Below are 22533 nucleotides of genomic sequence, written 5' to 3'. Positions count from 1 at the left end.
TCATATCATTACATTATATAGACACCAAAACACAAAAATAGAAACCCGAAATACTACTTACCTAAACAATTAATCTTAGTATTTCATCTAAAGTAAAACCAATAAAAGTGTGAAACCTTACTAAATCCTAAAATAGAAATCTCATAATAATCATGCATCCTTTCCATAAATCGCCCCTAACCTTGTTAAATCCGTCCAAATCGCATGATCTTGGGCTCGTTAGATAGCTAATCGAAAAACCTTTCTAAAGAAACCAAAATCATGCCAAAAGACCAAGATTTGATGCCTAAAAAATATGCAACAAATAAAATGCCGAAAATAGAAAATAAAAAATAAAAAACTTCTTCAACGCCGCGCGTTCTTCATCACTTTGGGTGTCAAGTAAGCGTAACTCCTTGTTTGATTGCCAATATAGCATTGAAATTCTTGAAGATTTCAAGGGATGTCGCCTAGTTAATCTTTAACCATGGCATGTCTGCTGATGTGTCACCTTGTCCCTCTCTATGATATCCAAGCCCAAAACCATAAAAAGGTTGAATTTTGCTTAGATTTCTTTGGAAGGATGCTTTTTCCTTCTCTCACTTTCTCTGTCATCTTTCTCTATATTGGTAATGACATCTCTTACCGATACTCTACGAGGTTGACAACCAAACACTACTTACCATTATTCTTGGAGGTAAGTTCCAAGCAAATCCAATGCTTATCTCCTCCATGCTGACAACGAATCCCACTACTCTCTGAGTCTATGCCGCACAACCAAATAGACTCGAGAGAGCCATGGTATTGGGATTTGTTTTCTGTTTCCTTCTGTCAAATTTTTTTGTAAGATGGACGCAAAGAGGAATCTGCCATTGATCATAAACAGATGAAATGTAGAGAGAAATTACCCAAGACACCATGTCAAGCAATGGGTCATCTTCATGAAGAATCTAAATATGGAAAGGGAGAAAATCCAAAAAAAGAAAATGAGTCTTCTTGATGTGAACCAAATGGTAGAAAAAGAAAATCTAGAAAAACAACCCATTAAAAAGTTTCCCAGGAAAATTATATTTTTCACAGTTTTCTTTTCCCGAGATCTAAACATTCCCTTACTTCCCTTTTGAGCATATCCCTTTATCACCAAACAAGCTTTGTATCTTTCAAAAATAGAGTCATAGTCCTTTAACTTGGAGTTGTTAGGTTTGGGGTATGAAAATAAGTTCAAATAGTGCAAAGTAAATTAATTTTTTTGCCAAATCCATCGACCATCTTTTCTTTTTCTTGCTCCTACTTAACCGGATATGGTGTTCTATTCTCTCGTGATTTCTTAGTAGGTAAAAACCTTTCAAAGAACTTCACAAAGAATTTGAATGGATAAAAAAAAATTAGTTCGGCGAGGGTAAACTCGAGGTTTCCATGAGGGTTTCTTTCGTTAGCAATGTATGCAACATGTGATAAAATTAAGAGAATTTCTATTAATCTTGGATAAATTACAAAGATTTGGTCTGTGCTTATATAGAGCATCTGCATGATAAACATAGAATAAAATTTAGAAAACTATGGAAAGCGACAAGAATAGAATACCTTACTCTAACATAACTGCTAATCTAATCTAGTTGCCTAATGAGTGTTTAAGTAGAACTATTTTGGAACGAGATAAAGATAGAAACATCCGAATCTAACCTAATTACTCTGTGGGGCTTAGTTGCCTAATCCAACCAATTACCTAATCTACCACCATAACAATCAATGGTCGAGATTCCCATACAATCAAGGTCTAGATCTCATCTATTGTAACAAGTGGGGCAAAAGAAATCAGAGAATCTTTTAGTGGTACTCTCGGTCTCCGTAGCATTACTCTTTTCTCAAAGACATGCTTCACTCTATTACAACCGAAATGCAACAATCTTTAGCACATTAAAGTGTAAACTCAACCCCAAAATCTTGATCACTAAATGCTTTGACACGATCTGAAGAGACAATTAGCAATAATCTACTAGTTACTATTTAATTCTCTAATCATATCTATTCGTTACCATTTAATAATTATATAATATTTAGAGATTTAGTAAGAATCTTTATTGTTATTAGCTATTTCTTTATTTAGCTTTATTAGGATTCTCTTTTAGTAGGAAAGTGCTGTAGAAGAGATCTCTTATTAAGCACGTAATTGTCATTTCCAAGATATGAATGAAAAATAATCTTCTTCTTCCCCTATACTTCTGTTGTTCTTGAGGTTATCTCCCCGGACGTGAGATTAATCAAGTCTCTCTTCCAAGCGACGTATTAAGTGGCATCAGAGCCGACGATCTTCGGCTTGCGTATCAATAATCATGGCAGATGGAACCAGACTTAAACAAATTGAGGCGGAATTGAAACTCCATTCTACCGGAATTTCTAAATTGCAAGAATCCGCCTCTTGTCATTCGGAAGAGCTCACGAAGTTGCAGGATGCTGTTGCTCGATTAGAGGCTTCCACTACAACTCAGTTTACAAAAATTCTACGACGCTTGGGAGCGACTACCATTCCGACCGTACCCACCGATTCAAAAATTGGAGGCACTATTACTGATCAGAGTGAGGTTGTTTTTCCACGAATCTCGGCTCCTCCTTCAGACACTTTTCAACCTCACTATGCGAAGATTGATTTTCCTAAATTTGTGGGCGATGATCTGAAGGGTTGGGTTTATCGTTGTGACAAATTTTTTGGGGTTAATAAAATTGATATGGAGTAAAGGGTGGCCCTAGCTTTGATTCACTTGGAAGGGAAAGCTATTCAATGGTTCCAATGGTTTGAGCACACCCATGGAATTGTTTCTTGGCCGGTCTTCAAAAAGGCTATTTGTTCTCGTTTTGGGCCAAGAGTGAGTGAAGATCCCATTGTGGATATTATAAGGCTTCGACAGTTTGGGACGGTGGCAGCATATCGAGAGCGTTTTGAAAATTTTTCCAGCAAAATTGAAGATCTTCCTGATCAATTTTTTGTAAGTGCGTTCCTTGCGGTACTTAAAGATGAGATTCGACTAAGTGTGCAATTACACAAACCTACAACTCTTGATCAGGCCATTGAGTTGGCTGGGCTACAAGAGGAATCAGTTGATGCTATTACTTGTCTTCATCGACCCCCTCCTAAACTGGTTCTACTGCCTTCACCGCCAGGTCCAAAACCTCAATTTGGTGGTAACAATGGCCTTCCTCACCGGTTCAGCAACACTTTCCAAATTTTAGACCTTGAGGACAAGGTCATTTTGAAGGAGAAGGGAATTGATACGATCTGAAGAGATAATTAGCAATAATCTACTAGTTACTATTTAATTCTCTAAACATATCTATTAGTTACTATTTAATAATTATATAATATTTAGAGATTTAGTAAGAATCTTTATTGTTATTAGCTATTTCTTTATTTAGCTTTATTAGGATTCTCTTTTAGTAGGAAAGTGCTGTAGAAGAGATCTCTTATTAAGCATGTAATTGTCATTTCCAAGATATGAATGAAAAATAATCTTCTTCTTCCCGTATACTTCTGTTGTTCTTGAGGTTATCTCACCCGACGTGAGATTAATCAAGTCTCTCTTTATTTAGCGCCGTATTATGCTCATGGATCAGGTGGAACAAAGGAAAGATAAAGGTTAACATTAATGCGTTTCAATCCTTCGGGGGAAGCTATTGACAATCATTAGTGATGATCATGGGCCTTACGGCCTTCTCCGGAGATACAACTTATGATTGATATCCATCATGGTCTTTTTTCGGCTCTGTAGTAAGACTTAAGATAAATTGGGTGGAATCGACTCCTTGGTCATAGTTAACATTATTAATGAGACCAATGCCCAAGCTCTCTCTATACACATTCAAATCAAGTTTGCTATTAACCAATCCATTCATCGGAAGGCCACTTACACTTGGAAAGAAGAAACTGCTTCTATTGGTTTTCTCTCCAAAGAAGATTGTCCCTTCAAGGGGGTCGATATCTCCCTTCTTATTGCCTCTGATTTTTTTTTCTTATTGTATTGGTATGGTGTTTTGAGGGCTGTGATTTTCTTTTCCTTGTCTTTTAATAAATCCGGTTCCACCTAACCTCAACTTATCTACCAAAAAACGAGTACTTAATGAAATAAGAAGTGTCACTATCAAGTGATACGTATTGTTATGGTTGATAATCAGCATTGAGTCATGCCTGCAATGGTGCAACATGATTGGTCATCAAATATAGCTGATGTGGTTCACCTCTCTTTGGCGTAAGGGGAGGAGGAAATCGGGTTTGATAAGTCCAGAAGGAAAAAGACACCACGTCTCTCTTTTAAGCAGTTGATAAGTCAATAAATGAAAAAATCCTCCACCTTTATTTTCTTAAGTAGTCGAGTCCTTATGAGAATATGATCATATATAGGAGTAGTAGCTTTGATAACTAGTATCAATTACTGTGGTGCCTCAAAGAAAAATATTCCCATATGATGTTGAGAAAATGTATACAACTATAGGTTACACAATCATATCATAAACTTCTGAAAAAAAAAAAAGAGTACAACTCCTTGATACTTATTCTATTTCATGGATGGTTGTCAATTTTGTACCGTGAGTTTCTTCAGGTAATGCTACATTAGTATCTTGTGGACCTGAAGAAGCAAACGGGTATGGTGGCATCATCAAGCTATCCGTACTTCCTTCCAACATTTGGAGTACATTTTTCATAGAAGGGCGATCTGCAGGGTGAGACTGTATGCACCAGAGGGCCACTTTAGTTAGCTGTTTTGCAATCTCAGCATCTCCATCTTCCTCAATCCTGAGTCTCAATCCATCTCCTTGACTGAGTTTATTATATACCCATTCTGGAAAGTAAACTTCACTAGTGTTTTCTACTGTAGCATCAATATTCTTCCTACCTCCAACCATTTCTAGCAATAACATTCCAAAACTATAAACATCTGATTTGTAGGAAACATTTCCAAAGTTCCGAGAGAACACTTCGGGTGCAATGTAACCCATGGTTCCTCTAGCATCTTTCATGGATACAATGCTTTGCTCCTTCGGACATAATTTTGCCAGTCCAAAATCAGATATCTTTGGATTAAAGTTATGGTCTAGCAAAATATTGTGAGGCTTGATATCGAAATGGAGAATGCGCTGTTCACAACCCTGGTGTAGATATTCGATTCCTTTAGCAACACCAAGTGCAATATCTTGAAGCTTTTCCCAACCAAGCACTGGGTCTTTAGCATCAGCTGAGAAGATGAATTTCTCTAGGGATTCATTCGGCATGAATTCATAAATAAGTGCTCTTCTGAATCTATCAACACAAAATCCTAGAAGGCGAACCACATTGACATGATGAATTCTACCAATGGTACCCACTTCGTTAATGAAATCTTCACCATTACCACCAGAGTTTTGGAGGAGCTTTACGGCAACAGTGACTTCACTGGGAAGCTTCCCTTTGAACACAGAGCCGTAACCTCCTTGACCCAACTTTTCCTTGAATTGATCTGTCATCTTTTTCAAATCAGCATAAGAATATCTCGTGGGCTTCATTGATTTGTAATCTTCCAAGAACTTTTCAATTTCGAGTTGGTTTTCTATATCCTTTCTATCTGTTTTCCACCAGATGTAGACCTTAATGCTGATCAATGTTGCTAATATGAGAACAAAGATGCCTATGCTGACACCTGAACATATAATAAGATTGAAGATCATTAAGTAATTAAGGTACATTTATCTAATCTCTAAACATGGAAGAGAGCTCTACCTATTATTATGTACTTTTCATCACTTGATCCTGCAAAAAATAATAGTAGAAAGTTAGAATCATTACACATATGGTCTTCATTCATTTCAAGCAATCCAATCCATCAATTGTTCATGTAACCAAGAAGAAACACTGAAATTCTTAAGTTTTAACTTTACATTTTCTTTAAAAAAAAAGATCGAAACAACAAATTCAATTGTAGGGATAAAAAAGTAATGATTAAGAAGAAAAAAAGGTAAGAAGCTGGGACCTCTTTTAGTCACCTACATATGCATCGGGTAACCATAGTGCTACTACACACATACACACATACACCTACATATGCATGCGGTAACCATAGGTACCTACATATGCATGTGGTAAGAACTTCTGTGTCAAACAATGTTGCCTTCTCTCTCTTTTATAGAGAGAAAATATGACTGTTGGGAGGAAAAAATGCGCATTAAGATGGCAAAATGTTTCTCTCCCAGTAGTCACTTTTGCAATTGTTAGAGAAGATGAAACGGTTTGCATTAATGGGTGTAATTATAAAAATGTTTTGGAAAAAAATAAAAAATTGTTTTGGAATTAATGGAAAAATTTAAAACAGTTTTTACCAAATAATTTATTTCAGTTTTAAATGACTTCCCAAATAATTTATTTCAGTTTAAGTCCTGATATATTAACTGGTTCTATCGGTTGTTTAATTCTTGTCTCGAGAGAAATTATATTTCACTGCAAGTTGGATGTAGGGAAAAAGAATTTCAGAGTCATTAAACAAATTTTCTATGATTTGTTTTTCAAAAAGAAATAAAAAATTAAGCTGTAAACCTACCAGAGCATAGAATTTTTTCATGGAATATTTTTTCTCTGTGAAGAGTGGATTTCACCTCCGGGCACCAGTAAATCAGCCCATGAGGAAGGTGAAACACCTCCTTGTAAGTGGCAGAAATTAAAATGCATGGATTTCAGTGAGATTAATCTCTGCCTTTCACTTTCTTGTGGCCGAAATATTCATTTTCTTTTCCCTACATCCAAAACAACAGGCTTGGACTCATTTTGTTGACAGAAAAACTATTCCTGCAACATGACAAACTTGTCTGCGTGAAATTAATGGCTTGATGGCAGAGCATCAATAAGAATATGCGTGAACATGGTATCTTACCATATTAAAACTCCCAACTACGAATAATATGGAGACCATCAATAAGAATATGCAAGAATAAGTTCATTTGAATCCCATCTATGGTATTTCAATCAACGTTCATTCCAATTCAGACCATATATCCTAGAGTAAGCCCCTGCTCGTTTTGGATTTTGAGAATTGATTTTAGTATTAAATTGATTATTGACACAGAGGGAAGGCCGAAGGGGGTGAAGAGGGACTATCTCGTTCCTCCTCTCCTCCTCTATCTTCTTCTTTGAAAAAGAGAGAGAGATGTAGAGCGCTGAAGTAGGGTTTCGAAAACAGAGAGAGATTCCCCAGACGAGAAAAGAGAGATGAGCAGAAGTAGTATGTGTAGTGCGGAGTTAAAAAGGAATGGAAATAGAAGAGGGGAATACCTTTAGTTTTAGTTGGTGGAATGAAGAAACAAGTGATTTCGTCACCGGTTATGTTCTTGAATCCGCATCTCCCTCCTCTTGTTTCGCAATCACTGCATCGAGGCACATCCCACATCAGATGATGATCTCGATCGTTGTAAAAATCCAATGGACATTCGACGGTCTTGATTGGCCGGCAGTAGAATGGCAATCTATCCACTACAGCACTCCCATTAGTAAGAAAAACTTGGTATTGAGAGCCGCTCAGGCATGGGATGTGAAGACCATAGAAGTGATTAATAGAAACATACGGACAATTGAGAAATGTGCAGTTGTCGTATATAGAATCAAACCAAGGGTGGAAAACAGAAGCGGAGAGATTAAGTTTGAGGTTGAAGAGGAGGCCCTCGATGCAATTCTGAGGGTCAGATATGCTTAGTGTCTGAAACTTATAATCGATGTCTGTCACGAAAACCTCCGTTGAATATGGGAGGTTGAGGACTGTCTTGGTGCCCTTGCAGGAGAAATCAAAGCCAGGATAGGCGCGGCAGTGCTGATGCTGCTGGTCTTCTTCTTCTTCTTTCAATCCAAAAGGAAATCTAATTTCAGGGCCATGGGGATCGCACTGCTTGAAAGGTGGGCATAGTTCTGGTTGACAAACTCCATTGTCTAATAATAAAATTATGAGGAAGAGGGTCACGGAGAGCAAGTGCAAGATGGCGTCTGCAACTGGCTTACCCATACTATCTCAAATGCAGAGTACAGACATAAAACCTAAAACATAGCGACGACTCGTTACCGTGTGGAAAATATAATGCAGAGTACATAAAAGTCAAAGTCTTTTCATCAGTACAGACAAAATCACACTCCGTGCGAAACACGGCAACTCCCAACGTGCCCAAAAAATTCTAAAAAAGTCATAAAACCTGATCCAAACCTCATATCCCAAAAATCTAAAATTTAGATCTAAAAAATGACCTATAAAATTCCAAATCTAAGTTATATTTACAAATATTAACCTTTTGTTAACCCACTAAGATCCTCCATCATCTAAAAACAATTAAATCATCAATGGCCCTTGTTAAATCAACATGAAACAATTATGTTTGGAAAATTAAGACGAAAATGTATGATGCAGAAAATATTATAAGTTTCTTTTCTTTTGTAGATACAAAATTACACCCTCTTTTCTTAATTTCGTCGTCCTCGATCATCTCTCTCGTGGTGTCATGAAGAGGAGCAGATCCCTTTCCGTCGCAGTGTTAGCCTCTCTTCTTTCCTTCTTCTTTTTTCTAGGTGGCTGCAACGCTTGGAGACGTGATTGCCATTCTTCCTGTGGAACTCTCCAAAACATCACCTACCCATTTCGCTTAACCACCGACCCGGAGGACTGCGGAATAACCCATCTCGATTCCAATTTTCACCTCTCTTACCAGCTAGCTTGTGATGACAATCGAGCCGTTTTGAATTTCAGGTCCGGAAAATATTACGTCGAAGAAATTTCGTACGAGAAAAAGGTCATCCGATTGGTCGATTCCGATCTACAAAAAGGCAATTGTTCTTCTCTCCCTCCCTATTCGTCTGGGCTATATTATGATTTCGATGATGACTACGGGGTATACTCTATTCACTCGGCATACACTATTGTATTCGTGAAATGTTCAGTTCCAATCAACAATTCCGAGTATAAAGCTGCCACTCCTTGTCCCGCTACCTCTTCTCCTGATTATTTGTATTTCGTCATGGGTAACAAGATGTCAATTTCTGACCTCAACGAAACCTGCGAGTCGGTAGCAAGGACCGCTATTAATATGACAGCAGTTGGGGAAGTTGAGATATCTAATTTTACTCAAATTCAAAATCTGTTGCCCATGGGTTTTGAGCTCTCTTGGGAGATTCTCGAATTCTACTCAGTATATTGCTATGGGCTATCATCACGCACTCAATGTGAGTACTCAAATCTTATTTAAGGCCTTTAATCGCTTATTATAACATGTTCTATTACTATATTTGTTCATGTTCGAAATTCCTTCATTGTTGATTAGTGCAAAACGGAGAGAGAGAAGAGCGAAAGAGGGGTGAGCAAAAATGGAAACTCACTCTCATTTTAAACCGCGATGAAGCGATTTTCACCGGAAAAGAAGGAAACCGATATACCGGCTGGGACGGAACTATAGTGGGAGGGTGCAATTAACCCCCTGAAAATTGGGAAATTTTCGGTCATAGGTTTGGGGAGATGATATTAACTAATAACGTTATCTCCTAGGTTTATTCGAAAAATTTCCCTAATAACTCCAACATTATAGCATTTTTGCAATCGATATTCTCTCTCTTTAGTGGAGTATTATAGCATTTTTGCAATCGATCTTAAGTCTCTCTCTCCCCCTCTGACTCAAGTTTCCATTTCAACATGAGTAGCGTACGACAAAAAAACTGGGTAAGGGGCTATGGTACTCTTATAGAAATTTGAGGGCCGAAAGCAGATATAGAAGTAAGGAGATTTTATAAGGTGTACGTGTGGCCTCTTTCAAAAAGGGCTGTACCCCATTTCGATCCAAATCGTTCATTTGTTGGGCCATAATATATATAGTTTGGGCCACAAAAATCATTTTCATAGGATGATCGTAGCCCTCCAACATAAAAGGGAGAATCTCTATAGATCCGAGGGTTGGGATCATCGCATGGAAATGAGTTTTGTGCCACAACATATCTATGTTGTGGCCCAACATATATATACGTCTCAACACCATATAAAAACTCATAACTGAGATGGGTAATTAGGAATTTGGTAGAGACCAACGCACAAGGCATTACACGGATGGGCTGCTGCATGTGAGAGCAGCCACGGGGGCTCAGATTTTGTCATTTTCATTTAATTCACTCGAGGTGGCTGCTCTCACATGCAACAACCCATTCGTGAAATGCCTTTTGCAATCGTCCCTCGCAAATCCCGGGTAATTAAGAGATTTTATATGTTGTTTGCATGTTAAGTTCTGTGTTTTTCAAACTATTGTGCGGCCCACTTCATAGGACATTTCAAACTGCTCATTTGTTGGGCCACAATGTAAACAGGTTGCACTTCTTAAATCATATTCATTGGATGATAATAACCCTCTGCTATACAATGTGATTGCCCGTTAGGATCATCCTATGGAGATGATTTATGTGGTGCAGCCCATTTATGTTGTGGCCCAATAAATGAATGGTTTGGACCATCCTATGAAGTGGCCTCACAGTACTTTTTGAAAAACAGTGGACTACACACGCGCACAACATTAAAATTTGGAGAATTATTTGGATTTCATACTCCATACTCTTGGGTGAATCCTTTAGCAACAAGGCGGGCTTTGTACCTTTCAATAGATCCATCTGATTTGGTTTTGACCTTGTAAACCCATTTGCACCCTACAATAGAGGAGGATCTACAAGGTCCCAAGTATTGGTATTTTGTAAGGTTGTAAGCTCTTCTGCCATAGCTTGCTGCCATTTTGGGTCAGGGGCAGCCTCTCGGTAAGATTGAGGTTATGAAGAGACAACATAGTAGATAAAAAATAATGATAATCCTTAAGTTTGGATGGGGGATCGATGCTGTTCGCGCTGCGGGTAGGGATGCATACGAACAACAGGTGATGGATCGCTTGTAGAGGCAGCGTTGTTGGGATTAGGCGCAAACTGGTCCAGAGCAGAATCAGGAGGCGTAAGATGATCTAGGAGAGTAGGGAAACTGTTAGGAGACTCGGTAGAGTGTTAGAAGGAGCATTAGGAAAGGGGTCCACAGGTTGAAAAGACTCAGATGATGGAGTGGAGGAGATGGGATAAAATGGTATTTTTCCCAAAATACAACATGCCGAGAAATTCGTAATTTTTTTGCTTCATGATCATAGCAACGGTATCCTTTTTGCTAAATACCATAGCCTAAAAACACACAAATGGCACTTCTTTTACCCAACTTATGTCGCTCTCGTGTCGGAAGAAGTACAAAACATGTGGAGCCGAACACACGTAATTCAGAGTAGCCAGGAAGAGAGTGGTAAAGACAATCAAAAGGAGATACGCCAACAATGATGGATGAAGTTATCCGATTAATGAGATAGATTGAAGTTTGAACAGCTTCGCCCCTGAATTTGTGAGGGACAGAAGATGAGATAAGTAATGTTCGGGCACTCAATAATATGACGATGTTTGCGTTCCGCTATACCATTTTGTTCAGGTATATCAGTACAAGACAACTAGAGAAGAGTACCCTTATTTTTTTAGAAATGTATGAAATGAAGCTGACATGTATCCTCCACCAGAGTCGGAACAAATTTTTTTAATAGATTTGGAAAACTGAGTTTTTACCATAGTAACAAATTCAATATAAACACGTAAAAATTTAGAACGAGACTGCAACAGATAAAGCCAAGTATAACGGGAATAGTCATCGACAAAAATAACATAATACTTACTACCCCCCATAGAAGAGACATTAGTGGGTCCCCAAACATCAGAGCGTATTAAGTCAAATGGAGATTGCGAAATAGAGGTACTTCTAGAAAATGGCAATGTTGGTTGTTTAGCCAGTTTGCAATTGACGCAACATAATTCTTTTTCTGCCTGTACTGGTCCTAACAACCTATTATTGATCATATAATGAAGACGAGGTGCAGAAACATGACCTAGTCAAGAATGGCATAACATGAAAGAAGATCCTGGAGTGGAGGCAGCTACAAGCGATGGACGAAGAGTAGGAGGAATACAAAGTGCATCCAATCGAAATAATCGACCTACTTTACTGCCTGTCCCAACTTGCTTTCCCGTCAAGTGATCCTGCACAACACATCCAGAAGAGGAAAAGATAACATCAAAACCATGATCACATAACTGACCTGCAGAAATTAAATTCATTGACAATTGGGGAACAAGAAGAACATCAGGCAAAGAAAGCATGGAAGAGGATTCAATCATTCCAATGTGACTTGTAGTAATAGTGGATCTAATCAGCGGTATGAATAACAGGAGAAGTAATGGGCTAAGGGTTTTGGAATGAATCCATATCAAAGGTCATATGAAGAGAGGCACCAGAATAAAAAAAACCAATTATTTGAATATATACTTGAGGGTACGAGAGGGCAGAGAAAGTAGGATTGATATTACCAATCTGTGAGATAGCTTGATGAATCATCTCCTATACAAGATCTGTTGTGAGATGGCCATGAGGTGCAGAAGGGTCAGATGGAGCTTTGTCAGGTGAAGCCGGAGCAAGATTCTCTGCCCCTGTGGAGTAGGGGTGCATCTCGGGTTAGGTCGGGTTGAGGCCAACCCAAACGCAATCTGAGATAACATTCCCTCAACCCTACAACCCTAACCCGACCCAATCCGAGCGTCGGGTTTAGGTTGGTCGACCCTAACCCAATCTGCTCCAAATCGGGTAGGGTTGGGTTTGGGTTGAGCCGGGTTGGGTATCATAGTGGAATCATATGCACTGTGAGAAAAATCATAGTGGAGAATGGCAGTACGAAATTTCTCAAACCAAGAGCGAAGGGCTTGTTTGAGACCATATAAGGCACGACGAAGTTTGCAAACTTGTCGAGGGTTGTGTGAAAGACCAGGAGGAGATTGCATGTATACTTCATGAAGATCACCATTGAGGAAGGCATTCTTAACATCCATTTGATGCAATGACCGGCGTCGAGTAGAGGCAACAACGATAAGTGTTCGTACCGTCGTCATACGAGCAACATGGGCAAATGTCTCATCGTAGCCAATTCTATACTCTTGGGTGAATCCTTTAGCAACAAGGCAGGCTTTTTACCTTTCAATAGATCCATCTGATTTGGTTTTGATCTTGTAAACCCATTTGCACCCTACAATAGACTTTCCAGGAGGAGGATCTACAAGGTCCCAAGTATTGGTATTTTGTAAGGTTGTAAGCTCTTCTGCCATAGCTTGCTGGCATTTTGGGTCAGGGGCAGCCTCTCGATAAGATTGAGGCTCATGAAGAGACAAAATAGTTGATAAAAAACAATGATAATCCTTAAGTTTGGATGGGGGATGGTGTTCGCGCTACGGGTAGGGATGCGTACGGACAACAGGTGATGGATCACTTGTAGAGGTAGCGTTGTTGGGATTAGGCGCAAACTGGTCCAGAGCAGCAGAATCAAGAGGCGTAAGATGATCTAGGAGAGTAGGGAAACCGTTAGAAGACTCGGTAGAGTGTTAGAAGGAGCATCAGGAAAGGGGTCCACAGGTTGAAAAGACTCAGATGATGGAGTGGAGGAGATGAGATAAAATGGTATTTTTCCCAAAAGACAACATGCCGAGAAATTCGTAATTTTTTTGCTTCATGATCATAGCAACGGTATCCTTTTTGCTAAATACCATAGCCTAAAAACACACAAATGACACTTCTTTTACCCAACTTATGTTGCTCTCGTGTCGGAAGAAGTACAAAACATGTGGAGCCGAACACATGTAATTCAGAGTAGTCAGGAAGAGACTGGTAAAGATGTTCAAAAGGAGATACGCCAGCAATGATGGATGAGAGTATCCGATTAATGAGATAGACTGAAGTTTGAACAGCTTCGCCCCAGAATTTGCGAGGGACAGAAGATGAGATAAGTAATGTTCGGGCAGTCTCAATAATATGACGATGCTTGCGTTCCGCTATACCATTTTGTTCAGGTGTATCAGTACAAGACAACTGGAGAAGAGTACCCTCATTTTTTAGAAATGTATGAAATGAAGTTGACATGTATTCTCCATCAGAGTCGGAACGAAAATTTTTAATAGATTTGGAAAACTTAGTTTTTACCATAGTAGGAAATTCTATATGAACACGTAAAAATTCAGAACGAGACTGCAACAGATAAAGCCAAGTATAACGGGAATAGTCATCGACAAAAAATAACATAATACTTACTACCCCCCATAGAAGAGACATTAGTGGGTCCCCAAACATCAGAGTGTATTAAGTCAAATGGAGATTGGGAAATAGAGGTACTTCTAGAAAATGGCAATGTTGGTTGTTTAGCCAGTTTACAATTGAAGCAACATAATTATTTTTCTGCATGTACTGGTCCTAACAACCTATTATTGATCATATAATGAAGACGAGGTGTAGAAACATGACCCAGTCGAGAATGCCATAACATGAAAGAAGAAGATCCTGGAGTGGAGGCAGCTACGACCGATGGACGAAGAGTAGGAGGAATACAAAGTGCTTCTAATTGAAATAATCGACCTACTTTATTGCCTGTCCCAACTTGCTTCCCCATCAAGTGATCCTGCACAACACATCCAGAAGAGGAAAAGATAACATCAAAACCATGATCACATAACTGACCTGCAGAAATTAGATTCATTGACAATTGGCGACAAGAAAAACATCAGACAAAGAAAGCATGGAAGAGGATTCAATCATTTCAACGTGACTTGCAGTAATAGTGGATCCATCAGCGGTATGAATAATAGGAGAAGTAACGGGCTAAGGGTTTTGGAATGAATCCATATCAAAGGTCATGTTATGAGAGGCACCAGAATAAAAAAACCATCTATTTGAATATCTACTTGAGGGTACGAGAGGGCAAAGAAAGTTGGATTGATATTACCAATCTATGAGATAGCTTAATGAATCATCTCCTGTACAAGATCTGTTGTGAGATAGCCATGAGGTGCAGAAGGGTCAGATGGAGCTTTGTCAGGTGAAGCCGGAGCGAGCTGCAACATGTCAAGAATCAGAAGCAGCTGCAAAGCGAGTAGTTCCGTTCTTCTTACTGCTCATATTATTGGAAGTGGGTGAAGGACAATTCTTAACCATATGTCCATCTTCTTTACAATAAATGCATTGAATATTAGACATATCTTGATATCCCCGAGTGGATTTGCCCTTCAAGGAGTTGCCTCTGGGATTAGAAGGGACAACAAAGACCGAAGTTGGATTAGGAATGAGACCTTTACGAATTTTGTCAGCAAGTAACTCGGATAAGGCAGTATCAACAGTTGGGAGGGGCGAGCAATGAAGAATAGTAGCACGAATTGTCTCAAAATCATCCTGAAGAGCCATTAGAAATTGTACAAATCGCATTTCTTCACGATAGTTGTACCACAATTTGGCATCAGCTGTCCAATTAGGTTCCATAAGAGCCAATTCATCTCATATTAATATATTATAGACATTTGAGAATGAAATTCTAAAACAGATTGCCCCTTATGATGTCTATGTAAACGAAGATCTTGTTCTAACTTATATTTCCGAGCAAAATCAGATTGCACATACCGGCGAGACAGAAAAACACATAATCTTTTGCAGTTTCAAATCTGCCAAACTGCATACTAATGGATGGAACGACAGTGTTGGCGATCCAGGTAACAATTCTATTGTTGTTTATTTCCCAATCATCATATTTGGGATCATTTGTTGCTGGAAGTTTGATGTCACCTGTGACATATTTCCAAAGCCCTTTTCCCTTAAAAAAACTCCGCATAAGAAAAGACCAATGGATATAATTTGTTCCATCCAATTTAATAGCAACGGGTTGAGTGATTTCAGAAGCCATTATTTCTAAAATGGGTTTTGCCAAAGGTGATTACTGTAGAGTGTGCCGGGGGTGGAAGGATTCACAACAAGTATGCGAGGACCTCCTGGTAGGGCCTCCAAAATTCTTGGTAGCCTTGGCGTATAGACACCAACGAACAGATCAGTTATGGATCCTCCTTCCTTCAATCAAACAAAGAAAGAGTAATGCGAGATATAAGAAATCAGAGATGGCTAAAAGAGAGAGAGAGAGAGAGAGAGAGAGAGAGAGAGAGAGAGAGAGAGAGAGAGAGAGAGAGAGATCAGAAAAATGATGTGGGATGGAGATAAGAGAAATTGGATGGAAATAAGTGGAGCTTTGGGCTATACTTAAAGTGAAATAATTTGCTGTTGTGGAGAGTTTATGGGCTAGGAATGGGCTATAGATTAAGGGGACCAAAGATGGCTGGTTTAAACTAGATTTATGGAGTACTCTTTGATATGATCAGATGGGAGTAGCCTTGTCCTTTTTTTTTTCTTTTTTGGGTGTAATATGGCCAGGATAATCTAGGTTTGCAACAACAAGATCAAGGAAGGCTATTAGGAAAAGGTTCTCTATCAAAAGTAAAAGGTGCAAGTTGCTGTTCGGGTATGGGAGAAGAGGACAATACGAATGGGTTGTGGCGGATCTAGGTGATGGTTGCCAGATTTAGTGATGAAGATGGTCGGAATAGGCTGTGTTGTCGGCTGTAATAAGATGGAAATGGCTGAGGGCAGCAACAAAAAAAGGTTTAAACAATAGAAATCGGATTCAGCAGAGTAGGAGAAGCGCAACAGGTCGGATTCAGCAGAAACAGATCAGTTGTGTTAGGTTAAGTAAAAATAAACCAAAAAAGAAGAAAAAGATAAGGAAAAGTGAGGAAATTGTTTTTATGGAGTGAAAGGGAAGAAAATGATTTTGGGAATAGTTGAAAAGAGCAGTTGGAATGGTAAAAAGATTGTTGGAATAGTTGGAATCGTAAAATGGCACTTGGTTTTATGGAAAAGGGTATGTAAACGACATCATTCAAACGAATGGACAGTAGGGGGTTTGTCTAGGGAGTTCTTTGGATGCTTAGTTATGGTGGAAACAGGTTATAAGTTGGTTGTTGAGGAATGAAGTTCTTGTTTCAAGAAAGAAGTGGTTAAAGAATCAAATAAGATAGTTAAGAAAATCAAAAAAAAAATTGGGAGGTTAATGAATAACAAGACGGGATATTCTTGGGTGTTAAAGAAAGATCAGGAAAATAAAACTTTGACACGGAGGAAGTGTGAGGAAAGAAGGCGAAGAGAACTGTCGCACCTAGAAGATTAGGGAATGAGAACCTTGACTCCACAAGGTAAAAAGTAGGGAACTGAAATCAACTTTATTCAATGAATGAATGAAGGAATAACTGCATACATCCTACAACTACTATTTATAGACTATTTGAATTCCCGGTTTGGCAACCAAAAGGGGGGTGAATTGGTTGTCTTTATAAAATTTTGATCTTTTGAAACTTTTCCAAATACGCCTAAGTTTAATACTTTATTAATCAAGTTGGATCAATTGGTTCAAACTAATGGCAAGATGTATGCTCAAGACCCAAATTAACTTACAAACTTGATCAAGGACATGTTTGGCCTAACTAGCAAAATACAAATATGCGTGACAATCCAAATGCTAATTAAGAACAAATTTCCCAAGGAGGCACAGATAAATAAGTAACAAATAGAAAGAAGATTGTACCACACAAGAAGGAAGCACATAGGATTTTTAAGTGGTTCAACCCTTAAATCCAAGGGCCTACGTCCACTCTTCTCAAGGTCGTACTTGAGGGGATCCATTATTCAAAGTCCACACTACGCCCAGCTTCGAGGCTTCTTACAAGTGTCCAAGGGATTTAATTACAACACCCTTCTGCATTTATAATTCTTTGTTACGAAGGAAGAAGAACCATGATTTAGCCTCCTGATAGGCTTGATTACAAGTTGGAGCTCTCAAAAAGCAAGAATGGCCTAACCAAAACTCTCAAGTATATCAATAAGATCACGGCATGAGAGAGTTGGAGAGAGATTTTACCCAAAATAGGATTGCAAGTATTTGCACATGGGTTTTAGTGAGTTGGAAATCAAATCACCAAGTTTTGAACTGTTCTCAAACACACGCGCGCGTGCGCGCACAAACACACACACGCACACATGCACACACACACACACATGCGCGCGCGCACACACGCACGCGCGCGCACACACACACACACACACACTCACACACACACACCATTTGATGGTGTTTTCGTAAAAAATTGGGTCACTTTTAAACTAGCCATTAGACACCAATCGGCTATATTTTTCTGTCGAGACCGGTTGACCGATGCCTCTAGACCGACCATCCCTTGAATTCTGGCAATTTTATTCAGAACAACAAGTGGGTTTTGGCCGCCCAGTGCTCCTCGATCGACCGGGGCTGGCCACCCGAGAGGATACGGTCACCCAAACACAGTTGCTATTGGAAAAACACAATTCTGTGTTTTATACTGGACCGGTTGACCCGGAGGGGGCCGGTCGGCTGGTCTGACTTGTTTTTGCATTTTGATTTTCAAAACCATTTAAAACTTTGCCACTTTCGGTGTTTGGTTTTCAAATACATTTTTACACATTTTTAGGGTCTCTGTAAGTATGCCTTGATCAAGAGAAAGTTCGAGAGAGAGAGAGAGAGAGAGAGAGAGAGAGAGAGAGAGAGAGGAAATACATTCTACCATTTGAAATGCTCTCTTGAACCCTTGAACTTTTCTTTAGCCATTCATCATTTGATCTCCGTTTTAGCTCATGGCTTGCTTGTGGGATCTTGACTTTGAGCTTCATACTTTGACATCTTCCAACGATGATGCTACTGGTGTGTTCAAGCTTATTTGACCTTTGTATATGTTGATCCTCAATCTTTGGCCTTCAATGATCTTCCTTTGCTTGTACACTTGCTTGGGATGCTTGAATGTGAGCTCCACCTTGGTTGTACCTCCAAGACAAGATTGATCCAAGTAGGCTTCAGCTCCTTTGACAAGTGTTTAGTTCATCCTCAAGGATTGGCCATGTGTAGTGTTAGTGCTAGATGGAGTCAACCTGTGAATACTCTGCCTATAGCACAATGCTCAAGGCAACATGTTTAATTATAGAAGCTAATTAATTTAGGTTTGTTAGTCATGGGGACTATTCTCCTTCCTTATCCAGCTAATATTCAAGTTTCCCTCTCATCCTAAGACTTATCCTAATAGCACGCCTAATTAAAGTAGAATAACCTACAATGACTTCTAATTATAATCCATCTCCTAAATTAGTAACAAAACTATCTCCTAATTAGTAACAAATCTATCCTACATTAGAGAGAGAAAGAGTATGCGTATGTATGTATTGTGTGAGAGAGATTTGTACTTTGTAAGCATACATCTTTTTCTTGACATTTTATTGACTTATTCATTGCTTCATGTATAGTTGATACAGTGACATTAACAATTGGCATGTTTATGGACTGATGGGAGCACCAACAATTATTTTACAAATTGTTTCTAGGATGTTTAGAATGTGTCTGAAATGTCAAACTAACATCATAGTAAACCCTTCAATCCTCTGTTCGTCATGAAAATTGTTCAACGTAGTTATAATAATTTATCTATGTAGTCATGGACCAGAGGAAACAAAACAAGGAAGGGGTATTAATTTATCTAGATTTGTACATATTTCTATTTAAAATTTAGCCAATGTTTTAATAGATTTTGATGGGCACTATACAGTAAAAATGTGAATTGAGTTTTTAGGACAGCTAAATATAAACACATTCAAGCTAAAATAATTTTTGTATATTTTTAGTTAATTTTATTTAAAATTTGGGTAAAGTTTAAGCAGGTTTAAGTAGGCCCTATGTAGTGAAAATGTCAATGTGCATTTTAGGACAATAATATTTAAACACTTTCTATTTTTCTTTGTTGCTCTAGAGTAAAAATTAGTCTTTATTTAGATTAAAATTGATCCTATATAAGTAATTACGATTAAATGATGATTTTAAGATGTTATGGTCTATAGATGAGGTTTTGATAAACTTTTTATGAGGTTAATAAATTGTTACAAGTCTTTGCTTTTGTATTTTGGGTTATACCATGTGTTGATCATGATTTGATCAAATATATTTTCATTTTACTTTTCTCTAGCATTTGCTTGTAAAGATCTAGTGGATTATAAGATTATTTATAGTATCGTTCAATCACTAGTAAAATTGCTACTTTTGGTTCATTCCTATTAGTTCACTTGCTTCAATAACACAATATATGAATTTTCTTTTGGTGTTTCATGGCCAATTTCAGGTAAGATTTTAATTTACTAATATTTTCTTAAATTCTAGATATATTACTATGTTAAATATATCTCAATTTTATGTCAGTTGCTAACATATTGTCGATATATAAGTTTTGGGTGTAGGATTTTACGAACTTTTGTAGTGACTATGATTTAGAATGGTTCATTAGCTCATGCAGCTCAATGAGGATTGTAAGAGCCAGTAGAAAATCCTAAAATATACAAAGGGTGGAATGGTCGAAGTATCATCCCTTGTTAGTATCTAAGCAACGATACAAGTGGAATCCTTAGCTTAGAGTTTGGTGTGTTGAATGTATCGAAGCAAGTGTTTTTCGCATTCTTATTCTTATATTAATTACGTGTTGGATATATGCAGGTTACGCCAAAGCTATATGGCTTTTCATTTCTGGTAAAGCTTTCAAAAAGGCCTTCTCTTTCTTTCGTAATTTTCTATGGAAAGTGTGAAGCTTTATTCATCTATACTCGACCCGGATGACTTTGTTTTCTCATCTCTTTTTCTAGATCTCGTGGAGTGTACGAGGCATGGGATCATATGTAAGTGATCTTACGTGACAATTTAAATTTCAATTAAAATAGAACTGACTTTGTTTTCTCTGTCTCTTTTTCTAGCTATCCAAGCCTTTTTCCACACCTGTAAATGTGGTTTCGACGTATGTATGGTTAATGTCATCCCCCATCTTAATTTCTGTCTTTCACATGCGATGATACGTAAGTGATCTTACTATACAATTTAAATTTCATTTAAAATAGTGATTTTTTTATTTTAAATGATGAGATTAAAAGTGCTTTTATTATCAAATCTAATACATAGTATGCATGTGGTTCACTATGCAAAGTTCTTTTGCAAGCAAGAACATTAATAGGGGTACTCTGCCTGGCTATCTTCTTGGCATATAAGTTACGAATCAGATATATTTGGATGGATTCCACAGTTGAAGAGTTCCTGACCAAGCATAGATATCGGACGCCAACACGATACTCTTACTCAGATATTAAGAAGATGACCCAAGGTTTCAAAGAAAAATTAGGCAAGGGAGGCTTCGGCACCGTCTTTAGAGGAAAGCTCCGAAGCCGCCGTCCGGTCGCCATAAAGATGTTGGCCAAGTCTAAAGCTAACGGGAAAGATTTCATCAATGAAATTGCTACCATCGGAAGGATTCATCATGTCAATGTGATTCAACTCATCGGATTCTGCTCAGAGGGTTCAAAAAGGGCTCTTATTTATGACTACATGCCTAATGGGTCTTTGGAAAAATACATTTTTCCTCAACATAAAAGCATCGACCATTTGAGTTGGGAAAAAACCTACAAGATCTCATTAGGGATTGCAAGAGGGATCGAATATCTGCATCGAGGTTGTGACATGAGAATTCTACATTTCGATATCAAGCCTCACAACATCCTTCTTGATGAGAATTTTATCCCAAAAGTTTCTGATTTTGGACTAGCTAAGTTTTATCCAATGGAAAAAAGCATTGTGTCGGTCACCGCCATAAGAGGAACCCCCGGATATATCGCCCCTGAACTATTTTTACAAAATCTCGGGGGCGTCTCTTACAAGTCTGATGTCTACAGTTTTGGGATGCTTCTAATTGAGATGGCAGGGAGGAGGAGCAATTTTAACGCTATGGCGGAGAATTCGAGCCAAATTTTCTTTCCGTTATGGATTTATGACCAGGTTAGTCAAGGAGATGATTTCGAATTAGAGAATGCTAGTGATGATGAAAAAGACGTAGCAAAAAAGTTGATTATAGTGGCGTTATGGTGCATACAAATGAAGCCTGCAGATCGTCCTTCAATGGGCAAAGTGTTAGAGATGCTAGAGGGAAGTGTGGAGCTTCTACAAATACCACCCAAGCCTTCCCTATCTTCTCCAACACGGGTGACTAATGAAGATGATGGAACAGAAATTGATAGCATGGGATCTACAAGTATTTCTGAAAATTGGTTAGTTTCGCAAGGTGATGAAGAATCAAGTCTCTTATCTGTGATAGTAGATTAATTAGTGATTGTCATAATGAGAACATGTAATATAAAACGGCGTTGAGCCTCTAGCTCAACTGGTTGAGGCTTTGGCTTTCAACCTTGAGGTTGGAGGTTCAATCCTAGCTTACTTATTATAAAAAACATGTAATATACAGGGATAATACTTGGCATGCGAACTGCTGTATGTATTATGGTAAATAACAGTAATACTACTGCACCATAAACCACTCTGATTTGATGATTTTAAACCCTTCAATTTATGGAGGTTTTCGGATAGATCTCGACCCCTTCATTTAGGAGTTGGTCGGAATAATTTAACCTTGATTAAGACCTAGTCCAAGATTGCCTGTTGTTATGGATAGCTTTTTTCTTCTTCTTTTTGAAAGATGACAGTTTTATTGAATCTATGAAAATTAAA

At 38.3% G+C, this 22533-nt stretch overlaps 2 protein-coding genes across 3 annotated transcripts in view; one reads left to right on the top strand and one right to left on the bottom strand.

Moving 5' to 3' along the window:
• Nucleotides 1-4409: 4409 nt before the first annotated feature.
• The window catches only part of LOC143860370 (rust resistance kinase Lr10-like), a 55878-nt gene continuing 37754 nt past the window's right edge, over nt 4410-22533 (bottom strand). The window contains exons 1-3 of one of the 2 annotated variants that reach the window (XM_077370958.1): nt 7268-8011; nt 5726-5755; nt 4410-5645 (exon numbers count right to left, since the gene is read on the bottom strand). In XM_077370958.1, coding sequence (XP_077227073.1) covers nt 4522-5645; nt 5726-5755; nt 7268-7988 — 1875 coding nt within the window. In that variant the 5' untranslated portion in view covers nt 7989-8011 and the 3' untranslated portion in view covers nt 4410-4521. Of the gene's footprint in view, nt 5646-5725; nt 5756-7267; nt 8012-22533 lie in introns of those variants that run through there. The other variant, XM_077370957.1, reaches the window with a different exon arrangement.
• Nucleotides 8376-22391, top strand: LOC143860369 (LEAF RUST 10 DISEASE-RESISTANCE LOCUS RECEPTOR-LIKE PROTEIN KINASE-like 2.3). The gene is made up of 5 exons (XM_077370956.1): nt 8376-9193; nt 20485-20517; nt 20631-20663; nt 20739-20837; nt 20966-22391. Exons 1-5 carry the CDS (start codon nt 8476-8478, stop codon nt 22129-22131), a joined length of 2049 nt encoding a protein of 682 aa, XP_077227071.1. The 5' UTR covers nt 8376-8475; the 3' UTR covers nt 22132-22391.

Source organism: Tasmannia lanceolata, unplaced genomic scaffold (assembly GCF_043159265.1).
Source record: "Tasmannia lanceolata isolate RefF3 unplaced genomic scaffold, GAP_Taslan_0.1 ptg000037l, whole genome shotgun sequence".
Lineage (NCBI taxonomy): Eukaryota > Viridiplantae > Streptophyta > Magnoliopsida > Canellales > Winteraceae > Tasmannia > Tasmannia lanceolata.
This window is presented reverse-complemented; position numbering and strand designations above follow the sequence as displayed.